The sequence below is a fragment of the Cetorhinus maximus genome, chromosome 26 (genome assembly GCF_964194155.1).
Source record: "Cetorhinus maximus chromosome 26, sCetMax3.hap1.1, whole genome shotgun sequence".
NCBI classification, from domain to species: domain Eukaryota; kingdom Metazoa; phylum Chordata; class Chondrichthyes; order Lamniformes; family Cetorhinidae; genus Cetorhinus; species Cetorhinus maximus.
In genome coordinates, this window is record NC_135904.1 from 31,213,269 (window position 1) to 31,235,601 (window position 22,333).

Here is a 22,333-nt window from a genome sequence, read left to right on the forward strand (position 1 = left end):
CTGGAGCGAGTGCCTCTGACTTGAGGCACCCTCTCTTTTACTTACCTGAAAAGGCAGCCTGCAGCCTCCTCAGTGCTGGAGGGCCTCCTATTGGCTAGCAAGACCACCCTCCGGCCACTAATTGGCCAATTCAGGGAAAATCACTGAGGGATGACGTTTCCCCCTCCAGCGTGGGCACCTGACCCACATTTGACCCTGACGTTCGGGCCCCGAAGCCCAGGAGAAAAATCCTGCCCGATAACTTTTCAGACTGTGCCCTTGAGTGCTTCTCACATCCCCCAATTTGCATGCTAAAGAATAATAGCACAAGTAATTTATAGCAGGCAGGAAGCTTGCAAATCTCAGATTCCCCTGATACTGCTTGCTAGTATTGCTGATAACAGTTGCTTAATACTTTAGGCCGACTGCAGATATTTTGGTTCCAATATCAAAAGAAGTGAGAAACATGAGAACATAAATGACTACAGTATACGGTTGAACTAAGTAGGAAAGCAGATGACTCATTGGATTGGAATTTCCTACAATATCACATCTGAAGTGGGATAGGATAATGGAGGAAAATCGGGGCAGTCTGATATTCCTGTTCTGACCTCTGTTTCCCACCCTAGCTGGGCATCACTTCCCGGCCCACCATAAGGAAATTACATTGAAAGCCAGACCCTTATGAGCCACTTCATTTCCTGCCTTCAATTAGTGAATCCTTTCAGACCTCGAGAAAAAGGGTGGGCATATTTCTTGGTGCAACAATGGAACACTATCTGATGTCTCTTTTGTGAGGAAAGTCCATTGGTTGTCAGCATTTCCTTCCAAAAAGCCTCAGATCCTTAACGCTGTTAGGCCTCATTCAAGTCCCATAGCTAAAGCTGCCAAGCTCTTCCTTGATTTTCAGGCCCTTCCATCCACTTAAAATGCTTCCGCCTCTCCAAGCTGAACCACTGCCATAACTTTCCTCCATGGTAGCGGTGAGCTCCCTCTCCTTTGGCTGGGATACCACGGTGCACAGCTAATGACCTCGGCATGGGAAAATGGGTCATAGGGTCACCAAGGACGGGACAGTAGGAAAAAGCTGTGTCGCAACTCTCCTCGTGTGGAATAAGGAAGATGCCATTTATTAGTTTTGCGAATCAAGCTCATTTTTGAATGAAAATTGGCAAAGCAAAACTCCTTAAATATCTCTGGAAGCCTCACAAAAAAAGAATGACACAGCATGTAATGTTAAGAGGCAGTAGTTTTCACTGGTCAGATTTTTTTTATTCATCCATGGGATGTGGGCATCGCTGGCTAGGCCAGCATTTATTTCCCATCCCTAATTGCCCTTGAGAAGGTGGTGGTGAGCTGCCTTCTTGAACCACTGCAGTCCAAGTGATGTGGGCACACCCACAGTGCTGTTAGGGAGGGAGTTGCAGGATTTTGACCCAGTAACAGTGAAGGAACGGCGATATATTACCAAGTCAAGATGGTGAGTTGGTTTGGAGGGGAACTTCCAGGTGGCGGTGGTGTTCCCATGTATCTGCTGCCCTTGTCCTTCTGGATGATAGTTGTCGTGGGTTCAGAAGGTGCTGTCTAAGGAGGCTTGGTGAGTTCATGCAGTGCATCTTGTAAATGGTACACACTGCTGCCACTGTGTTGATGGTGGAGGGAGCGAATGTTTGTGGATGGACTGCCTATCAAGTGGGCAGCTTTGTCCTGGATAGCATCAAGCTTCTTGAGTGTTGTGGGAGCTGCACTCATCCAGTTTCCCATTTACAATGCTTGTTGGCGAGTTTACTAAACTCCCAAGTTGAACAGTGTGTACTGTTCCCTCATAAAAATGCCTGTGAAAGATAGTTCAGGATAAAAGAAAGAAAAATAGAAAATACTGGAAATACTCAGCATCTGTGGAGATGAAAACATTTAAGGTCAATGAGTTTATATCAGAACTCTATTTAAGACCTCCGTATTGGAGGAAATGTTTACAGAATGGAAAGCGTTTCTGCTTTGGTTGCGATTGGAGATCCCAGGAACAAATTGTGCTAGTTTTCAGGGAGGTATTTTTTGGCTCAACTTTCAGCTCAAACCCATATTTTTTTCTTTATTCTTTCATGGGATGTGGGCATCACTGGCAAGGCCAGCATTTGTTGCCCATCCCTAATTGCCTTTGAACTGAGTTCCAACATATTACTGTGGGTGTGGAGTCACATGTAGGCCAGACCAGGTAAGGATGGCACATTTCCTTCCCTAAATGGCATTAGTGAACCAGATGGCCGGGTTTTTACGACAATTGAGGATAGTTTCATGGTCACCATTACTGAGACTAACTCCATATTCCAGATTTTATTAATTGAATTTAAATTCTCCTCGCTCCCATGATGGGATTTGAACCCATGTCCCCTGGGCCTTTGGATTGCCACTGATATTACCACTATGCCGCTGTCTCCCCTAAATGTTAACAATATTTACATATCACTAAATCTAAAATCTGGCATGAACCAACGCAATCGGCCAGCTGACTTTTAAAAGAAATTTCCCTAAAGACGCTCCTTGATGTGCTTAAGAATGATAACCTGAGGTAGTTTTACGAGTTCAACTCACAGAAGCTTATCACAAAAAGATAAGCATTTTTGATCAGCCTTATCTACCACCTGTGAGTAACTCGATTTTAATTAACTGACAATAGTTTTTATAAACGGTACAGAACCAGTTATTAATTAAAAACAAAAGCTGCTGGAGATCTGAAATTAAAACAAAGTGCTGGAAACACTCAGCAGGTCTGTCAGCATCTGTGGAGGGAGAAACAGAGTCGATGTTTCAACTCTTCAGATGACTCCATATGACTCTTCCTCAGAACGCTTCAGTTCCGAAGAAGAGTTAAGTTGGGCTCAAAATGTTAATGCCAATTATTAATTGCTTTGCTGTATTATAATCACTTTATTGGCAAATTGAAAAAAATATACTTAAAAGCTTTTAAAACATGCACATTGGTTTCCCTGCACCTAAAAAAAAAAGCTTCATTTTAAGAGCTCTTTGAAAGGCTGCTAATGGGCATAATTAGCAGAATCTTCCAAAGGTGAATAATTTTGATCTGAGGACATGGCTCATTTTGTCAGCGGGGCCAGCTTCTGCCTGATGTTTTTTTAAACTCGTGCAAAATACTGTTGAAACTCGATTTGGACGTAACTTGTGTTTGAAATTACTTGACCTTTTGCACTGAGTTGGCCCATTTTGGACAAAGTGTGCTGAGAAAGGACCAGCGCTAACATAGTGGAAACTTGCAGCCAGTAATGGAATATACAAATTCCTCGATCTCGGAATTCCAAACCACTGACCCAAATGAATCATTTTAAAGTATTTGTTGCCAGTCTAAGGCCCTCTGTGACACCTTTTGAAGGGGTGAGTGTAGTTTAATCAATGTTCTCTTTTCTTTTAATTGTTTCAGACCAGGTATGTTTCTTCGAGGGACAGTATAGTCCAGTTTATGTTCTATCAACCAATCAGCCACCAGTGGAGAGAGACAGATTTCTACCCATGCACTGCAACTTGTGGAGGAGGTATCAAATCATTTCAGAAGTCCTGTGTGTTTTAATGTATTGATTTTGTTTTTAAATGGGGCCTAACCTGAAAACTCATATGAAGGATAAGCACATTTGCATCTGAAAATTTTCTGTTGTCTTATCTTTCTCCAGTTTTGCAGTTTTCCGATTGAATGTTGACACTTTGTTCCTAGTAACTGACTAAGGGCCCTTCCCCATGTCTGCTTCGACTGTAAATTGCAGCAGACTCTTTGACCATGGGAACAGGGAGAGGATACATTGGCTGGCAATTTTAATCTAACCAGTCCATTGGGAAACCTTCAGGATTGGATGCAACACTAGTTTGATAGCCCAGCTGATTTTACTGCCCATTGAAATCAGTTTCAAGTCCAGCAAGTTAGATCAAGATTACGATAAAAGCAAAATACTGTGGATGCTGAAAATCTGAAACAAGAACAGAAAATGCTGGAAAAACTCAGCAGGTCTGATAGCATCTGTGGAGAGAGAAACAGAGTTGACGTTTCGAGTCCGTATGACCCTTCTTCAGAGCTAGGTAGCCCTGAAGAAGAGTCATACGGACTCGAAGTGTCAACTCTGTTTCTCTCTCCACAGATGCTATCAGACCTGCTGAGTTTTTCCAGTGTTTTCTGTTTCAGATCAAAATTACCCTGATTGTAGCCAAGCACAGGCCTGTCCACGCCTGATGTAGGCTCACCCAGACTTCCGACCATAATCAGGAATGGGAAAGCTGACCTATTTGCCCCTTCCTAACCAAGGTAGGCTGATCCAGTTGTGGTACCCTGCCATATTGCAGCCAACATCAGCAACTCATGAGATTGGTTGACTGAATCTAGAAACTTTCTGGTGAATCTGGGACCCTTTTGGTCCTTAGGACTCAACTGCCCTAACCATCTGTGCCGAGGTGGGTGTGGGATGGAGGGCTAGCTTAGAAAAGCCCCCTATTTAAAAATGTATCTCAAAACTCTAGCTAAGAACCAGTATGCTGATTTGAGTGTCACGTTTACCATAACTTTTTTTTTTCCATTCATCTCTTCTTAGGTTATCAGCTCAGCTCTGCTGAGTGTGTGGACATACGTTCTGGCCGTGTTGTTCCTGAGCATTCCTGCAATTACTATCCAGAAAATAAAAAACCCAAACCCAAACTACAGGAGTGCAACATGGATGATTGTCCTTCCAGGTATGTTTACGTGTAAGGGCAGAAATGGCGAGGATTCACTGACTGTGCAGAGATTTGCCAGCTGTGTGCATAGCTTGAAGTCAGGGCTGTGAGTCTGTGTAATGTTAATTCTGCACCCACGCTCACAGCTAGTAAAGCTTGCTGTCAGTATTGGATCCTCATGATTTCTACTCTGTACTGACTTTTATTGGCTGCCAGTAATGAAATTAACTCTCTAATTGTTAGAGACAGTTTAAAATGCGAGAGGTTAGGATGAAGGCTATGGAACAAGTCAGGGAGATGCTGAGTAAGCACATTTAGAACTCTGAGATAAAGTACAGGAACACAAGATTTAAAATAAATCAAAATTCTCCACATCTAAGCTGGCTTTTATAATGGCACCATTTTAGTTCAGAGTCCAGGAGACCGGCGCCTCATTTATAAACTACTAAATCAGACTCCTTTAAAAATGTCTCACCGCAAAATAAAACCCAGCATGAATCTGCTATCAGTGTAACAGGTTTAGTAGTGTAAATGTAAGGGGGTGCCCCCCTGACACCAGTCTCCTAGAATGCCACCTTAAACCAATGCCAGCATAAAAATTATACAGATCAAGCTACCCACAGTGAGATGTTGCATTGTCACTATGGCCAAAGCTGCTTCTCCCACCTTCGTGAACAGCACCACAAACATCAAAAAGACGTTGATGCCAGTCAGAGTAAGCGATAGTCAGCTTTTGGATTGAAAGCCACCAGGCGTAACCTGCTTCGCTTATGGGGGCCTGTAAAATCAGAATCTCTCTTGAATATGTGAGCCTACACATTGGTGTGGGGGATGTGGAGGGAGGCTGGTTGACAAGAAAGGAGGAGGGCTCCCTATCGATGTGTCGACAATAGAAGGAGGGTAACTCGTTACATCCATGTGCTTGGGTGTGTTAGGATAGCCCTTGAATGTCCCTGTTAAATTCCAGAAAGCCAGCTGGGGAAGGATGGAACTGGAGCCAATCTTTGCACACTTTTATCAGCATTTATTTGCAGAGTTACAAATTATAAGCAAGCATCCCCTAACCCCAACAGCCACAGTTTCAGCATGTGTCTATTTATGGGAGTACAAGCGAATCCCCAGTTCATGCCCATCACCTGCCTACAATGAAACGCAATTAATATATAGAATCGTAGAAAGTTTATGGCACAGAAGGAGGCTACTTGGCCCATTGTGTCTGCTCCAACCGGAAAAAATGTGCCACCACACCACCTAATCCCACCGTCCAGCATTTAGCCTGTAGCCCTGCAGGTTATGGCACTTCAGGTGCCCATCCAGGCACCTTTTAAATGAGATGAGGTTTTCTGCCTCTACCACCCTTTCAGGCAGTGGGTTCCAGACCCCTACCACCCCCTGGATGAAATGTTTCCTCATCTCCCCTCTAATCTTTCTACAAATCACTTTCAGTCTGTGCCCCTTAGTTACTGACCTCTCTGCTAAGGTAAATAGGTCCTTCCCACCCACTCTATCCAGGCCCCTCACATCTTTGTACATCTCAGTCAAATCTCCCCTCAGCCTGCTCTGTTCCAAGGAGAACGACCCCAGCCTATCCAATCTTTCCTCATAGCTGCAATTTTCCAGTCCTGGCAATGTCCTCATAAATCTCCTCTGTACGCTCTCTAGTGCAATTACATCCTTTCTGTAATGAGGTGACCAGAACTGCACACAGTACTCAAGTTGTGGCCTAAGTAATGATTTATACAGCTCTAACATAACCCCTTGCTCTTATGTTCTATGCTTCAGCTAATAAAGGAAAGGATTCCATCTGCCTTCCTAATCATCTTATCGACCCATCAACCTATAATTAACAGTCCCAGCACAAATATTACTCCCCATCTAACTAAACGCTGCTAACACAATCTCATGATTTTGAACTACTCTATAGCACTATGTGAATAGGCTGATTGTATTCATATATGATCCTGCAAAGATCAAGGAGGTAATAGCTTTAATATTGTATAAACTAATTTAAAACTTTTGAGTTTAATTTCATACATTAATAATTTGCAGTTGTAATTTGGCATCCTAATAAAATTACTGTTGGGAGTAAATTAATTGCCACCACCAAGTGTGCATTAGTGGTGAGCACTGTCAAAGGTGAGGTCGATTCCTAGCCAACTAAGCATTAGTGTGCTGCCCATTTCCCGGCTCTGTCAATATTGTGGTTAATAGTTTTTTTGAGGAAAACACTAATGTCCTCTGTTCTTTGAACTGTATGGGGGAGCCTGAGCTTTTCCTCAGGGCCCAAGTGTGACTTCATCTGCTTCCTGTGTCATAACCCAACCCTCCTTAACCCTGATTTGTTTTCCTACTCAATTCTTCCAGCTGCCTCATCAGTGCTGCCAGATCCCATTTCCCTGCCAAGTGCTCCCAGACCCAATCTATCTCGGTGCTCCCACCACTCAGCCTCCTCCAACACACCCTAGTATTTCCACACACTAGTGAACTCACTGCATTTGGGATAATGAGGGAGCAATGTTTCCAGACCCACAGTGTTGGCACCTTTAACTTCCTTCCTGATGGTCTACATGCCCCATGTCTCCCAAACCCCCAGCCTGCTGAATTCTGCCAGTCCTTGGACTGCATCTGAAAGGCTCCCACACCCTAAATTGCAGGTTACGGCTCCCAACTCCCCAGATGCTACTAGGTATCACACCCTCCTGCTCTCACACCTCAGATTCCCATGAGCGTTGCCCAGATAATTGCAAACACCAAGCCCTAGCAGGTCTCTGATAGAAATTGTCCTGTTCACTCCGACTCCAGTGTTCACGTTCTCCATCTCCAACAATTAGTCCCAAGTCCAATGTAACCCATTCCGATTCCGAATGGTGAAATCTGGAATGGAAGGCTAGTCTCAGCAATAGTGACCGTGAAACTATCGTCGATTGTCATAAAAACCCATCTGGTTCACGAATGTCCTTTAGCAAAGGAAACTGCTTTCCTGCTCTGGCCTACACATGACTCCGGACCCACAGCAATGTGGTTGACTCTTAACTGTTCTCTGAAATGGCCTAGCAAGCCACTCAGTTCAAGTGCAATTAGGGACGGGCAAAAAGATGCTGTCCCCCTGCCCAGGACACCCACGTTCCATGAAAGAATAAATAAAATTTGAGATGCTGCCATTAATGCAGGGCCTACTGGTGAGAATGGAGCTGCATTGCTCCAACACTCTGGCCTGAATTGTTTGCTAGTGAAATCTTTTCTGGGAAGAAAGTCATTGAGTTCATTGGTAAAGGGACATGCATAGGAGAAACACAGAGACAAGAGACATGTAGAAGAGAGAAGGGACACAGGAGAGTTGTTAACAATCAGAAAAAGGATCTAATAGAGTGAGGAAACTCCACAATGAATAAAATGAATAGCGACTAGCGGAAAGAAGAGAGAACAAAGAACAGCGCACAAACAAATTTACCATAAATGGGTAAAATAATGTAATAATATGCTTCTGTCACTCAAAAATAGTATATCCTCCAACTCATCATATGCATTACCACTGCAAATCCACTATATTCATGGAAAAGAATTTGTGTGACCTGGATATTTTTTAACTGCTGCTGATGTGACAAGGTTCATTGTATACAATTTGCAATGAATGAAAGCTAGTGTCAGTGTTAGTACCAATATACTTATTGTATATTCGAAATGATGACCCAGATTTTGTGATCAGTAATAAGCGAATGTAATTCACTGTTCACTACGGTGAGAGTGGCCCATAAACATTTTGCAGTCTTTTGAGAGGCACTTTGCTGTGATCAGATATCCGATCCAGTGCAGGGTCCCCTAAGTGAATGTGTGAACAGGGAAAGCAATAGCATGTCTTTTTAACCAATCAGATTGGAGCATCCTCACTGACGCATGCAGAGTCTAAACCAGGAAGTATAAATTCGATGTAAATCATGTGCAGAAAGCAAAATAGAGAGTGAACAAAAGAGGAAAGAGAGAGAGAGATAAGAGATAGAAAGAAAAGTAAAAATAAAATTAAGTTTTGTTTTAAGTTTCCAACATAATTAAATTTGGAAGGAATGATACCCAAAATTACAAAATTTTATTTTTCATTGGCGGAGTGGTTGTTTGGCAGTAATTAAGATTTACATGTCATTTAAAAATTTGCCTGCACATGAATGCACCAGCTCTAACTTTTTCTGCTATGTTTATTGGGTAGCTGGTGGATACGTACTGCAGCTTCATGCCCTGCATGTATTCCAATGCCAAGTCTATCAGAGGGGTACTTTTATAGGGTAGTCTGTGGTGGAGCTGGTAACTTGGACAGCAAATTCCCGATTTCTACACTTAACTGTGAAAACTCTGGAAGTTGCTTTCCAACTTACTCCGGAATTACAGTGAGCAATGTTAGCATTCACAAAATTATTCTCAAAGCAAAATCTGAGCCATAGAGTGGTCTCTGTGTTCCAAAGGTTCTGCACCAGCATAAAGCGCTGTTAGCTTAGCATTATAGAACAGATTGAAGATAATGGGATACAATTTATTTTCAGAGAGTAGATGTTATTGAGGCACATAGAATGTTAATGGTATTGAAAAGGTAAAACCAGATAATTGCCTGAAAATTAAATTGCCAGAGAAGAAACTTAATAAAAGACAAATTTAGACTGATATCAGCAAGAAATTCTTCTCACAAATAGGACCAATAGTTGGAATGAGTTCACAGGTGAAGGTGAGAATCCTGGAATCATTTATGAAGCAATTGGGCTATAATGGGGTGACTGTAGGGGCTTTCTGGATGGATTAGTTAAGGGCAAAATTGATTTTCTCAGATATAATTATCCTGTGAATTTATAAATATGTAAGATATAAAACATTGTGCATTCCTGTGCATTGTATAATGGCTCAGTGTATCCTCTGCTTGTCTGTGCCTGCATGGCTTGTTCTGCTTTCTGTAATCACCTCTTCAAAGATCCCAAATATTTATCCTGCCAGCTATAGTGTACATTACAGGTGCTAATGGCAGATTTTCGCACAGTGTGTACTATCTCATGCAGCCAAGCCCATATTTTTTTTGCATTTCATTGCAAAATTTATTTTTAAAACTTTTTAAATATGTGTGTAAATATTAGAGTCTCAATTTATTTTACCTGAATTAACTCTGTGCCCCCTGCAGTGATGGCTTCAAGCAACTTGCAATTTATGATCATTTTCAGCCACTTCCTCGGTATGTATAACTCCATACTGTACACTGAATTAATGAAACTATCGAATTACAATCTATCAGAGACTGTAAATACAATGCAGTTGTCAATGAACAATTTACAGAACTAGTTAATTTTTAGGTCCAAAACTAACAAGAGAACTTGTTATTACACAATTGTTATCAGAGAATACTTTGTAGGCATGGTTCTGTCTCTCGATTTATTGACACCTTCATTCATTATGAAATCTTTATTCAAAGTGATTTACTTGCGATATATCACATCAGTTGTTTTTCCAGTTATCTCCTGTCCTTTCTTGTTTCACTGGGTCACAAATCAACCATGGCTAAGGTGGGTAAATTTCTGTTGAATTTCTATTAGAGCCCCTCCTAAAAATGGCTGCGAAGGGGCATGTCATGTGATTTTCCCCTTTATCTTGTTCATTCTTATCATATTTGAAGTTCCCTATTTGACATTTTCTTAACCTCTTTCTTGATTACTGCCTTTATGGTTCCATTTTCCTTGCAGTACAATTCTTAGAATTGTCCTCGCATGGTTTCTGTTGCGTTGCCCTTAGCCACTATCAATTTTGTTCATTTCCTGCACTAAGGGGAGGTGGTGGCATAGTGGTATTGTCACTAGATGAGTATTCCAGAAACCCAGGTTCGAATCCCACCATGGCAGATGGTGGAGCTTGAATTCAATAAAAATCTGGAGTTAAAAGTCTAATGATGAGGATGAAACCATTGCCGATTGTCGTAAAGGTAATGTTCTTTAGGGAAATCTGCCTACATGTGACTCCAGACCCCTAGCAATATGGTTGACTCTTAAGTGCCCTGGGAGGTGTAATAAATGCTACCTTAGCCAGTGATGCCCGTATCCCATGAATGATTGAAAAAGAATTCATGGGAAGAAAGGTCACATGAGGCCCACCTCCATGTTTCAAGTAGAAGCATTGATGTGGTAAACTTGGTGCTTACACTGAGATGCAATCTCAATCATAACTCACATTGTTATGTCTGTTCACCACAACACAAGGATCTTAGGTATGAATCTGTCATTGTGGCTTCGTCAGAAATTCAGCAAGCATTATTGTCGATTTGGGATTTATGGATATTTTATTATTGTTGTACCAGAGGTGTTCAAGTCATAAAGGGTTTTGAATGACTGAATAAGGAGAAATTATCTCCACAGGCAGAGGGGCAGTAGCCAGAGGCTGAAAATTAAAGTGATTGGCAGGATAACCAGAAGTGACTTGAGGAAACTTTTTTTTAATTTTATGCAGTGAGTTGTTGTGATTTGAATGAAAGGGTGATGGAAGCAGATTCAATGATAACTTTGAACAGAGAATTGGATAAATAGTTGAAGGGGAAAATTTTTCAGGGGCAAGTGCAGTTGAGCAAGACCAACTGGATCGCTCTTTCAAAGAGCTAGCACAGGCAAGATGGGACGAGTGGCCATCTTCTGTGCTGTATTATTCCATGGCTCTGAGAGCCAATTTTCCTCCTAGTCCCCAGGGTGTTTTACAAAGTGCTCTGCCAACGCTGGCTGTTCAATATACTGCTGGACCAACCTCCCAGCATCATGTTAGCCCACAGGCAGCTTTTGCTCCTTTGTTTCTGCAGGGTGCAGCTTTTCATCCAAGCCTTGGCCAGTAAATTCTGCAGAGATGATCCTCTCCTTCACTGTAAGTGTGACAGAAAGCCCATCTGAGGACATAAACGGGATTTCTGATACACTTTGACAAAGTTTTAGAGATGGAAATAGCTTCAAAGCTGTTCCAGCCCTGGAGTTCTTGTGGTTATTACAGCAATGTTTAAGCAAGGGTTCCTCTTGACATTAGTACCCAAAGGATTTAAACAATGAATTGGAAAAAGTTTGCTGGATGGTGTGCCAAGTCAATTATCAATGTAGTGGCTGGTATATGTTATATTTTAAAGTAACATTAGGTTGAAGCTTTGTTCCATTTTCCCAAATATTGAGCAGAAAATTGTGGACTTGGAATTACAATTTTACGTTGTGCATTTTTGCAGTTTGGAAATATCCTTACTTGTTGTATCATGAGGATTGAGTTGTTTTTTGGAATCGCAGGAGATTTCTCATTCAAGTTATTTCCAATTGCATGTAAGTGAAGAAATTATTCCTGCCACACCCATCGTTGCATGGACCATATGTTTGTCTTGAGTGAATGCTTATATAGTACTCTGGTGCTATATTCAGCAATACCAGAAGTTCAATTAAGACAGTTGTGTTCTGTAAAGAAGATGCTAAGTAATTTGGTAACTGATAAACCAGTGGCATGCAGTTTTCATTACTATAATTCTACGGATTGCTGAAACAAGGGATGTGTCGAACCTTTTCATCTTGCACTCATCAGGACACTTTAAAGAACAGTTAAGTGCCAAGCATTGTTTGAAATGTAAACCAGGCAGCTTGACCCCGATTGGTCAAAGCATTGCCCTGAGGAATGAGTCAGCGAATGGCTGTCACTTATTTTGTTTAGCAAACGTAATGTACACCTGCCCCTTTACTTCCCCCCTCCTCACTGTCCAAGGGCCCAAACACTCCTTTCAAGTGAAGCAGCACTTCACTTGCACCTCCCTCAATTTAGTCTACTGCATTCGCCGCTCCCAAAGCAGTCTCCTCTACATTGGAGAGACCAAACGCAGACTGGGTGACCGCTTTGTGGAACAACTTCGGTCTGTCCGCAAACATGACCCAGACCTCCCTGTCGCTTGCCATTTCAACACACCACCCTGCTCTCATGCCCACATGTCTGTCCTTGGCCTGCTGCAATGTTCCAGCGAAGCTCAACGCAAACTGGAGCAACAGCACCTCATCTTTCGATTAGGCACTTTGCAGCCTTCCAGACTTAATATTGAGTTCAACAACTTCAGATCATGAACTCTCTCCTCCATCCCCACCCCCTTTCCGATCCCCCTTTTTCCAATAATTTATAATTTTTAATATACATTTTTTAAATATATTTTTCTCTTCCCACCGATTTCTATTATTTTAAAATTTATTTCTATCCATTGTTTTACCTTCACCTTTTAGCCTATTTCGATCCCTTCCCCCCACCCCACCCCAACTAGGGCCATCCGTCACTTGCCCGTCCTGCTTTCTACCCTTAATGTCACCATTAGCACATTCCTTAGCTAATATCACCACCGTCAACACCCCTTTGTCCTTTTGTCTATGACATCTTTGGCAATCTCTTCTTTGACTCCACCTATCACTGGCACTCTATCTAGCTCTACCTGTCCCACCCCCCTCAACCAGCTTATATTTCACCTCATTTCTATTTTTCCTTAGTTCTGATGAAGAGTCATATGGACTCGAAACGTTAACTGTGTTCCTCTCCGCAGATGCTGTCAGACCTGCTGAATTTTTCCAGCTAGTTTTGTTTTTGCTTCAGATTTCCAGCATCCGCAGTATTTTGCTTTTATATCAATGTACATGTTCTTTCTGCCTATAATATACGTAGCTTCCAGTACATGCAAGTGAACCGCATTGCGAGCCCGATTGACAATCTTAAATTGGTTGCCAGCATAATTCTTAGCACATTAAGGATTATTTAACAAATGCTGTCCAATCGCGGAATCACATCTAATGTTGGACACAGTTTTGAGTTTTGCAAGCGTGGGCTGGTTGGGTACGGTCTGTACTTTGCCCATTGCGAGCAGTGACTGGGCCACGCTGTTTGATATGATCCGCTACTCTGGCATGTATGGCCTACATACCTAGCATCACACTGGCACTAAAATTCAGATACCACATTACTCATTTGTGTGGTAAGCAGTACGTCTTTTTGGCTTGACGGCAGCATCCTGTTGCTGGCGAATACCACTCATGTTGCTACTGCATAGTAGCAGCGTGAAACAGCTAGCTTCACCTGTTGCTCAAATGTTTGAAAACTTTTGGCCCTGAAAAGTGCCCAGTCTACCTCAGATTACCCTGGAAGGGCAAGGTATCTCAAAAATTTGAGCAACAGATGGCCATCAGTGGTGCATTCTCCATGGCAATGCCACTTGCCAACCAATCGGCACTCTCTTTACATGCAGTACAAATTGTTGTTTTTTCCCCCTTATATTGGTATTCTTGCTGGTGTCCTGATGAGTGCGAGATGAAAAGCTTAGACATGTCTCTTATTTCAGCAATACTCAAGTTCGGTACTGCCAAATGACTAATTCCACAGATCCGAATTTAGGCCATCCAATGTTAATGGAAATCTTTGTTGGCACAAGATAGTCACCAAGAAATCCAATAGGGAATTCAGAAAAAACTCTATGCAAAGAGTGATGACAATGAGGAACGTGCTACTATAGGGTGTGGTGATGTGAATAGTATAGATGATTTAAGGGGAATCTAGCCAAACATATGAGGGAGAAGGGAATAGATGGTTATGATGGTGGATTTAGATGAGAAAAGATGAGAAGAGGCTCGAGTGGAGTGTATGCCTGTTTCTCTGCGGTATCTATGAAATAATCAACTGCTCAATGTGTAGCTTCTCCAGAAACCACGGTTTGGACAAGTTCCAAGGATGTGTTAAAGGCCCTACAAGGTAGATTATCTAACATGATATGGATCACCCAATACTTGAGAAAAATGGTCCTGCTAAATTACAGAATGTTCCAATTTAGCCTGAAGGCCATGCGCCAATGAAGTAACCACTGACAAATTATTCTTGCGATGACTGATTGCTGTTTGTGAGGCTCATGTTTCAGGTCACTGGATTAAGCTGCTTTTTGAAGTCTTCAACAATTCTACCAAACTATTCCTCTGACGACTTAGTAATGCTTTGTTAGAGTAATTGATTTTTTGATGGCTTTGTTCATAAATGGACCCCATCACACAGACCACTGCTGGGTTGACAATATCTCAAAATATGGAAATATATGTGGCCGCATTTCTTACTTAACAACAGTGACTACATTTTAAAAGCACCTCACTGGCTGGAACAGGCTTTGGGATGCGAAATCCATTATATAATTGTAAGTTGTTCAACTTTTTTCTCATATATTGCAGTTGAAGGCTACACTCATCCTATTGTAATGTACACTTGGCAATTCACATTAAAGGTCTCAGTGGAATAGTTTGAAATTTATACATACTGTATCTGTTGATTGCTGAATAAAGCAGTATATTGTATTTTGACTTTACAAAAGGTCAGTAGAAGGAAATATATTTTATTATGCATTAGATGTTGGATTGGAAGAAGTGTTGCTTTGTTAAGTCTAATGGTACCCGCTATCGAATAGCAATCTGAGTGAACTTTTTCTTTTCACACAATTAACTTGACTGGTTTACTTTGTACTAATCCAACTTACTTCCGCTGGAACTCAAAAAGAAGTTTAATTGCATAATTTCACTAAGCAACATGATATCTGAAAAGCGTTGCATCTAGTAGTAGATTTTCTGCATCCTTGTACCATACACACTGTGATCACGTTTTGGAAAATCACAGGTAGCATAGCTGCAATTTTCAGTATTTGTTCAGGGCATACAAAGTGACCCATACTATACCAGGCACTTTGCACATATGCAGATTTCTGTGCTGATTTTTGTTTGTTTTGCACATGAGGAGTATTTGTTGCTGGAAGGAAAAAAGCACTGGAAAAGGAACAGAGATGCATGATGCTAACCCCTGTTGTGTTGTCCCAAGATTTCTGGGGTTTTCCAGAGGAAGGGCTCAGCAGCCTTGTCCCAGTTGAGCAAAGCCATGTTAGTGAGGTGGCCAGGGGGCATTCCTGGGCCACGCACCTCATCACCCTTTTCAATTCCCGGTTAGGCAGCCATTTTGAGAAGCGCTAGGAAGAAATGAGTGTTAGACCTCTCCAGCCAGAGCCAAAGACACTGGACCAAAAGTAAGTCCTGTCTTCCCCTAAGAAACAGGACCCAACTCCATCTATAGAGGTGAAAGAAAGCAGCCTTAGCAATTAATGGATGTTAGGAAGGAATTTGATCCTGCTTTTAAGCAGTTTAACAAGGCCATAAATTGTGAAAATGATATGATGTGAAAATTATTTATGTTAAACTATCCTTATTTCTCCACTTAAATTGCCCTTGCATGAATCCCAATCATTCAAATTTTTAGATTCTAATTTTTTTTAAAAATCTCTGCTTGTGTTTTAGGTTTCTTTTACCTTCCTTATCAAACTGCCACTTAGGTCTGGCTACCTGGTCCATGTAGGTACCAATGACATAGCTAGAACGAGGAAAGAGATTCTGCTTAGAGAGCATGAGCAGCTAGGGGTTAAATTAAACAGCAGAACCTCAAAGTTAATAATCTCTGTATTGTTACCTGAGCCATAAGCATATTGGCACAAGGTAAATAATATTAGTGTGTTGAATATGTAGCTCAAAGATTGTTGTGGAAGAAATGGGTTTTGATTCATGGGGCACTGTCACCAGTAGTGGGGAGAGTGAAAGCTGTACCATTGGGATGGGCTTCACCTGAACCATGCTGGGGCCAGTGTTCTGCTGAGTTATATAACTATGCAACTAGGGTTGTAGAGAGGTCTTTATACCAAATAGTGGGGCCCAGGGGTCAAGTGAGGGAAGACCTAATAACTTAAAGGGAGAGGACATAGCAACCAAGCAAGGTTCCAATAAAGGTAATGATAATCAGAGCGTTGCAGGAAGGGACAGACCATACAAACTTAAGAGTGCACCAGCAGATAAGGCTAGAGGTTGCAAAAATAGAGAACCAAAGTATCTGAATGCATGTAGCATTTGTTACAAAATGGGTGAATTGTCAGCTAATATAAAAATAAATATGCATATGATCTGATAGCCATTACAGAGAAATGGTTGCAAGGTAACCAAAGCTGGAACCTGAACATTCAAGGGTACTTGATATTCTGGAAGGACAGGAAGCTAGGAAAAGGTGGTGGGGTAGCTCTGTTAATTAAGGATGATATTAGCACAATAGTGAGAGATCACCTTAGTTCTAAAGATGAAGATGTAGAATCAGTTTGGGTAGAGATAAGAAATAGCAAAGATTAGAAGTCACTTATGAGAGTAATTTATAAGTTCCCTAACAGTAGATACACTGTAGGACAGGGTACACAGGAGGAAATAATGGGGGCTTGTGAGAAAGTTACATCAATAATCATGGGTGACTTTAACCTACATATAGATTGTACAAATCAGATTTGCAAAGGGAGTCTGGAAGATGAGTTCATAGAGTGTATGCGGGAATGTTCTTGGAGTCGCACATTCTAGAGTCGACCAGAAAGCAGGCCTGGTCAACAAGCCTACATCTGGTCATGTTCAATGAGACAGGATTAATTAATGACCTCATAGTAAAGGAGCCCCTAGGTAGCAGTGATCATAACATGATTAAGTTTTGCATTCAGTTTGAGAGAGAGAAGAGTGGGTGTAACTCTCATGTTTAAACTTAAATAAAGGCAATGATAAGGGTATGAGGACAGAGCTGGCTAAAATGAAATGGGAAATTAGGTTAAGTGGTTGGTCAGAAGGCATTTAAGGAGATCATAAAAGACAGCAAAAATACATTCCAGTGAGAAAGAAAGACTCTGGGGAAAGGATGCATCATTTATGGGTAATTAAGGAAGTTAAAAACAGTTTAAAATAGAAAGAAAAAGCACACAATTCTGTGAAGATTAGTGACAGGTCAGGGGATTGGACAGAATATGAAAATAATAACGGGGGTGGGGGGAATTAGACTGAGAGAAAGCTAGCTAGAAATATGAAAAGATATAGTAAGAGCTTCCAAGCATATTTAAAAAGGGTAAGAGTAATGAGAGTGGATGTTGGTCCTCTAGAGAGAGAGTCTGGGGAATTAATAATTGGAAAAAAGGAAATGGTGGATACACTGAACAGATATTTCGTGTCTGTGTGCACTGCAGAAGACACAAATAACATCCTAGAAATACTTGTAAATCAAGAGGTGAAAGGAAGGGAGGAACTTAAAAGAATTACAATCACCAGGGAAAGGGTACTGAGAAAATTATTAGGACTAAAGGCTGATAAGTCCCCAGGTTCTAATGGACTTCATCCTAGGGTCTTAAAAGAAGTGGCTGCTGAGATAGTAGATGCAATAGTTTTAATTTTCTAAAATTCCTTAGATACTGGAAGGGTCCCATCAGATTGGAAAATAGCAAATATAACTCCTCTCTTCAAGATAGGAGAGAGACAGAAAGCAGGAAACTACAGACCAGTGAGCCTAACATCTATCGTAGAGAAATTGCTGGAATACCTTATTAAGGAGGTTATAGCAGGGCACTTGGAAAATCTTAATGCATTCAGGCAGAGTCAACATGGTTTTGAAGGGGAAATCACACTTGACTAATTTATTAGAGTTCCTTGAGGAAGTAACAAGCCACGTGGATAAAGGGGAGCCTGTTAATGTGGTGTACTCGGATTTCCAAAAGGCATTTGACAAGGTGCCACACCAAAGGTTACTGCATAAAACTGCATGGTATAGCAGTTAGCATATTAGCATGGATAGAGAATTGATTAGTTAATGTGAAACGGAGAGTAGGGTAATTGGGTCATTTTCGGGTTGGCAAGTTGTAACCAGTGGAGAGCCACAACAATCAGTGCTGGGGCCTCAACCATTTACAATTTCTATCAGTGATTTGGATGAAAGGATAAATGTATGGGTGCTAAATTTGTTGATGATACTAAGGTAGTTTGGAGAGTAAGTTGTGAAGAGGACATAAGGAGTCTGCAAAGAGACATAGGAAGGTTAATGAATGAGCAAAAAATTTGGCAGGTGGAGTATAATGTGGGAAAATGGGAACCTATCCACTTTGGCAGGAAGAATAGAAAAGCAGCATTTGTTTAAATGGAGAGAGATTGGAGAACCCTGAGGTACAGAAGGATCTGGGTGTCCTGGTACATGAATGACAAAAAAATTAGTCTGCAGGTACAGCGAGTGATTAGGAAGGCAAATGGAATGTTGTCATTTATTCCAAGGGGAATGGAATACAAAACTAGGGATGTTTTGCTACAGTTGCATAGGGCATTGTTGAGACCACGTCTGGAATATTGTATCTAATTTTGGTCTCCTTATTTAAGAAAGAATATAATTACATTAGAGGCAGTGCAGAGAAGGATTAGTCGGCTGATTCCTGGGATGAAGGGGCTATCTTATGAGGAAAGGTTTGACAGGCTGGGCCTGTGTCCATTGGAGTTTAGAAGATTGAGAGATGATTTTATTGAAACAAATGAAATCCTGAGGAGACTTGACAGGCTGGGTGCTGAAAGGATGTTTCCTCTTGTGGGAGGTACTAGAACTAATGGACACAGTTTAAAAATAAGGGGCCTCCCGTTTAAGATGGAGATGAGGAGGGTCTTTTCTCTTAGAGGGTCGTTAATCTGTGGAATTCTCTTCCCCAGAGAGCAGTGGAGGCAAAGCCATTGAACTTGTTTAAGGCTGAGTTAGATAGATTCTTAGATAAAAGCAAAAAGCTGCGGATGCTGGAAATCCAAAACAAAAATAAAAATACCTGGAAAAACTCAGCAGGTCTGGCAGCATCTGTGGAGAGGAACACAGTTAACGTTTCAAGTCCGTATGACTCTTCAACAGAACTAAGTAAAAATAGAAAAGAGGTGAAATATAAGCTGGTTTAAGGAGGGGGGTAGAGCTGGATAGAGGGCCAGTGATAGGTGGAGATAGCCAAAAGATGTCACAGACAAAAGGACAAAGAGGTATTTTTACTTAGTTCTGTTGAAGAGTCATACGGACTCAAAACGTTAACTGTGTTCCTCTCCGCAGATGCTGCCAGACCTGCTGAGTTTTTCCAGGTATTTTTATTTTTGTTTTAGATAGATTCTTGATTGACAAGAGAGTCGATGGTATATTGCGGAAACAAGGAAGTAGAATTAATTCGAATGTTCATAATGTTTGCATGCTTCTGTTTTGTTAAACATACTCCTTTTTACCCCTCATCCTTCGCAATAACATTTACTAAAGTAGCCATTTCACTTAAATAAGAGCAAATACTGTGGATTTTGGAAATCTAAAATAAAAACAGAAAATGCGGGAAAAACTCAGCAGGTCTGACTCTGAAGAAGGGTCATCCAGACTCAAAATGTTAACTCTGTTTCTCCGATCCACAGATGCTGCCAGACCTGCTGAGTTTTTCCAGCATTTTCTATTATTATTTTATATTATATTAGCCATTTCACATGTTGCACAAGAAAGCAGTCCATGTCCACTTCAGTGCAATTGCTTTCAGACCTCTTTTCTGGTATTTCCTACATTGCATCCTGAGGATATTTAAATCCCCTATGATTAGAAAATTATGATCCTCTAATCATGTATCGGATTACCTAACTTGTTTATTCCTTCACTTGGATGTCCCAGTGTTGACAGGCAGGATAAAATCGTCAAAGATGACAAATTGGGCTGCATATGTGAGCCCCTTGTCGATGGGGACTGTGCCTTCAGTTGCAAAGATCCTAATCTTTGGAATTCCCTCCCCAAACCTCCACTTCTCCATCTCCCTCTCCTCCTTGAAGATGACTGTTAAAACCTAACTCTTTTGATCACCTGTCCTAAAATCTCCTCCTGAGGCTCAGTGACAAAACTTGTTTGATGATTCTTCTGGGAAGGGTCTTGGTGCCACTTAAATACAAGTTGTTGGTGTTGATTGCTCTTGTATTGTTGGCTGTGAAATACATCACTAGGAGCTGAGAACTGTTTATGCTGATTCGCATTGCAAGCTGGAGTGCCTGGGTTCATATCACAGCTTTGGCTGACACCTGTGCTTGAACTTTCATCAAATAGAAACCTACCTGTTTCATCCAGGTTGCAGGTGAAACACCAAATAGATGTGGTAGATAAGGCCTGTTTGAAGGAAGGACAGTTTGGTAGGGATCGCAAAAGGAAAGTGTTAGGCGCAGAGTCTGCACGTGCAGGGTTGCCAACCTTCCAGAATTGCCCTGGAGTCTCTTGGAATTAAAAACCAATCTCCTTTAAATTAAAGGGTAATCTGGCAAAAGAAGCAAAAGTGATATGACAAAGAACTTTATCATGCAGCAAATGGTTAAGATCTGGAATACACTGCCTGAGAGTATGGTGGAAGCAGGTTGAATTGCAGCATTTGGAAAGTAATTAGTCTGTTATCTGGAAGGGAAGAATGTGCAGGGTTATGGGGAAGGCAGGAGAATGGCACTAAGTGAAATGCTCGTTCAGAAAGCCAGTGCCAAAGGCTATAACAATGTGCTGTGCTGTAACAATTCTGTAATTCTGTTACCTGCCAACCAACCCAGAATTATATTGATGAAGGTCATGGGAATCTGTGTAGCACCTTTCGGCTCTTTAATCAAGTGCACATAAAGTACTGGTCACCAGATTTTGGGATAATAAACATCTACTCATTTACTGTCAGTTGATTTCAATACCAGGTTTTAGCCCTATCGGACATGAATAAGAGAATATATGGATATGTATGAGTATATAATTACAACTACACTTGCTGCGCAATGTATTATATGGAGGAATAATATGGGTATAATGTTACTCTAACCAAGGTATTTTTATTGTCAAGTGTACCAGAATACAATTTTACATTTTGTTTCTCAATGTTGATTCATGTTCATATTTCTTTTTATGTTTCTTTTTATGTTTAAATTTTGAATGTGGCAGCTCGCTTTCTAACCGCTCTATACCAGCTACTAGGCGCTGACAAGCTTGTTATAAAAATGGCCAACAGGAAATCGGATTTAAATCCTTTCAGTTGCTGCTAACAATTTTCTTTCAGTTGGTTTCTTTGCTATTTGGCTTTTTAAAACCATTTTTTCATTTCTCCTGTCTTCATTGTTTCAGTAAGTCAGTCTAATTCAGCATGATCTTACCTCTAATTTAATTAGTTGCGTTTATTTCCATTTAAGGTTTTGTTGTGGTCTGTCTGTTTTTGAGCGTTTGAAAAAGCGGAGTGGATTGCTAATGTTCTGCCCTGAGGCACAGATGGCTTCCAATCTTACTTGTGTTTTGTGTGCTGCAGCTGTCTGAAATATTTTATACATTTATGATTTCACCAGTCCAATTTAAATGGTGTTCGCCCCATATGTGATTTATTTAGCAAATATTTTTGAAATCACTTAACATGAAAACAAATTATGACTTTTTGACCATAAAGTTCAATAGTCCTCAAATGTTATTTGTACTCGAAATTGGATCATTATCTGTGCTGATTTGCTGCCCTATCACTTCTTCACTTATTAAAGTGAAAACCATGGCTCTGTAATTAAGATACAGCAATAGAACTGTTGCTAAGTAGATGCAGCAAAACAGTCCTTCATGAATGAGTCCACCTCACCCAGGAAAGAATTATTGTAGAGTCTCAGAAGTTTACAGTATGGATGGAGACCATTGGGCTCCTCGTATCCATGGCAGTCGAAAAGTAGCCATCTGGCTTAATCCCACTTCCCACTCTCAGTCCATACCCTGTAGGTTACGTTACTTCATGTGCATATCTACGAAC

The 22,333-nt window shown here is 41.1% G+C and overlaps 1 protein-coding gene across 2 annotated transcripts in view; it reads left to right on the plus strand.

The window, feature by feature from the left end:
- Positions 1–22,333, plus strand: part of adamtsl3 (ADAMTS-like 3) — a 601,993-nt gene that overhangs the window by 385,616 nt on the left and 194,044 nt on the right. For both annotated transcript variants that reach the window (XM_078530447.1, XM_078530448.1), the window contains exons 10-12: positions 3,416–3,527; positions 4,569–4,707; positions 9,845–9,895. In XM_078530447.1, coding sequence (XP_078386573.1) covers positions 3,416–3,527; positions 4,569–4,707; positions 9,845–9,895 — 302 coding nt within the window. The remainder of the gene's footprint in view (positions 1–3,415; positions 3,528–4,568; positions 4,708–9,844; positions 9,896–22,333) is intronic.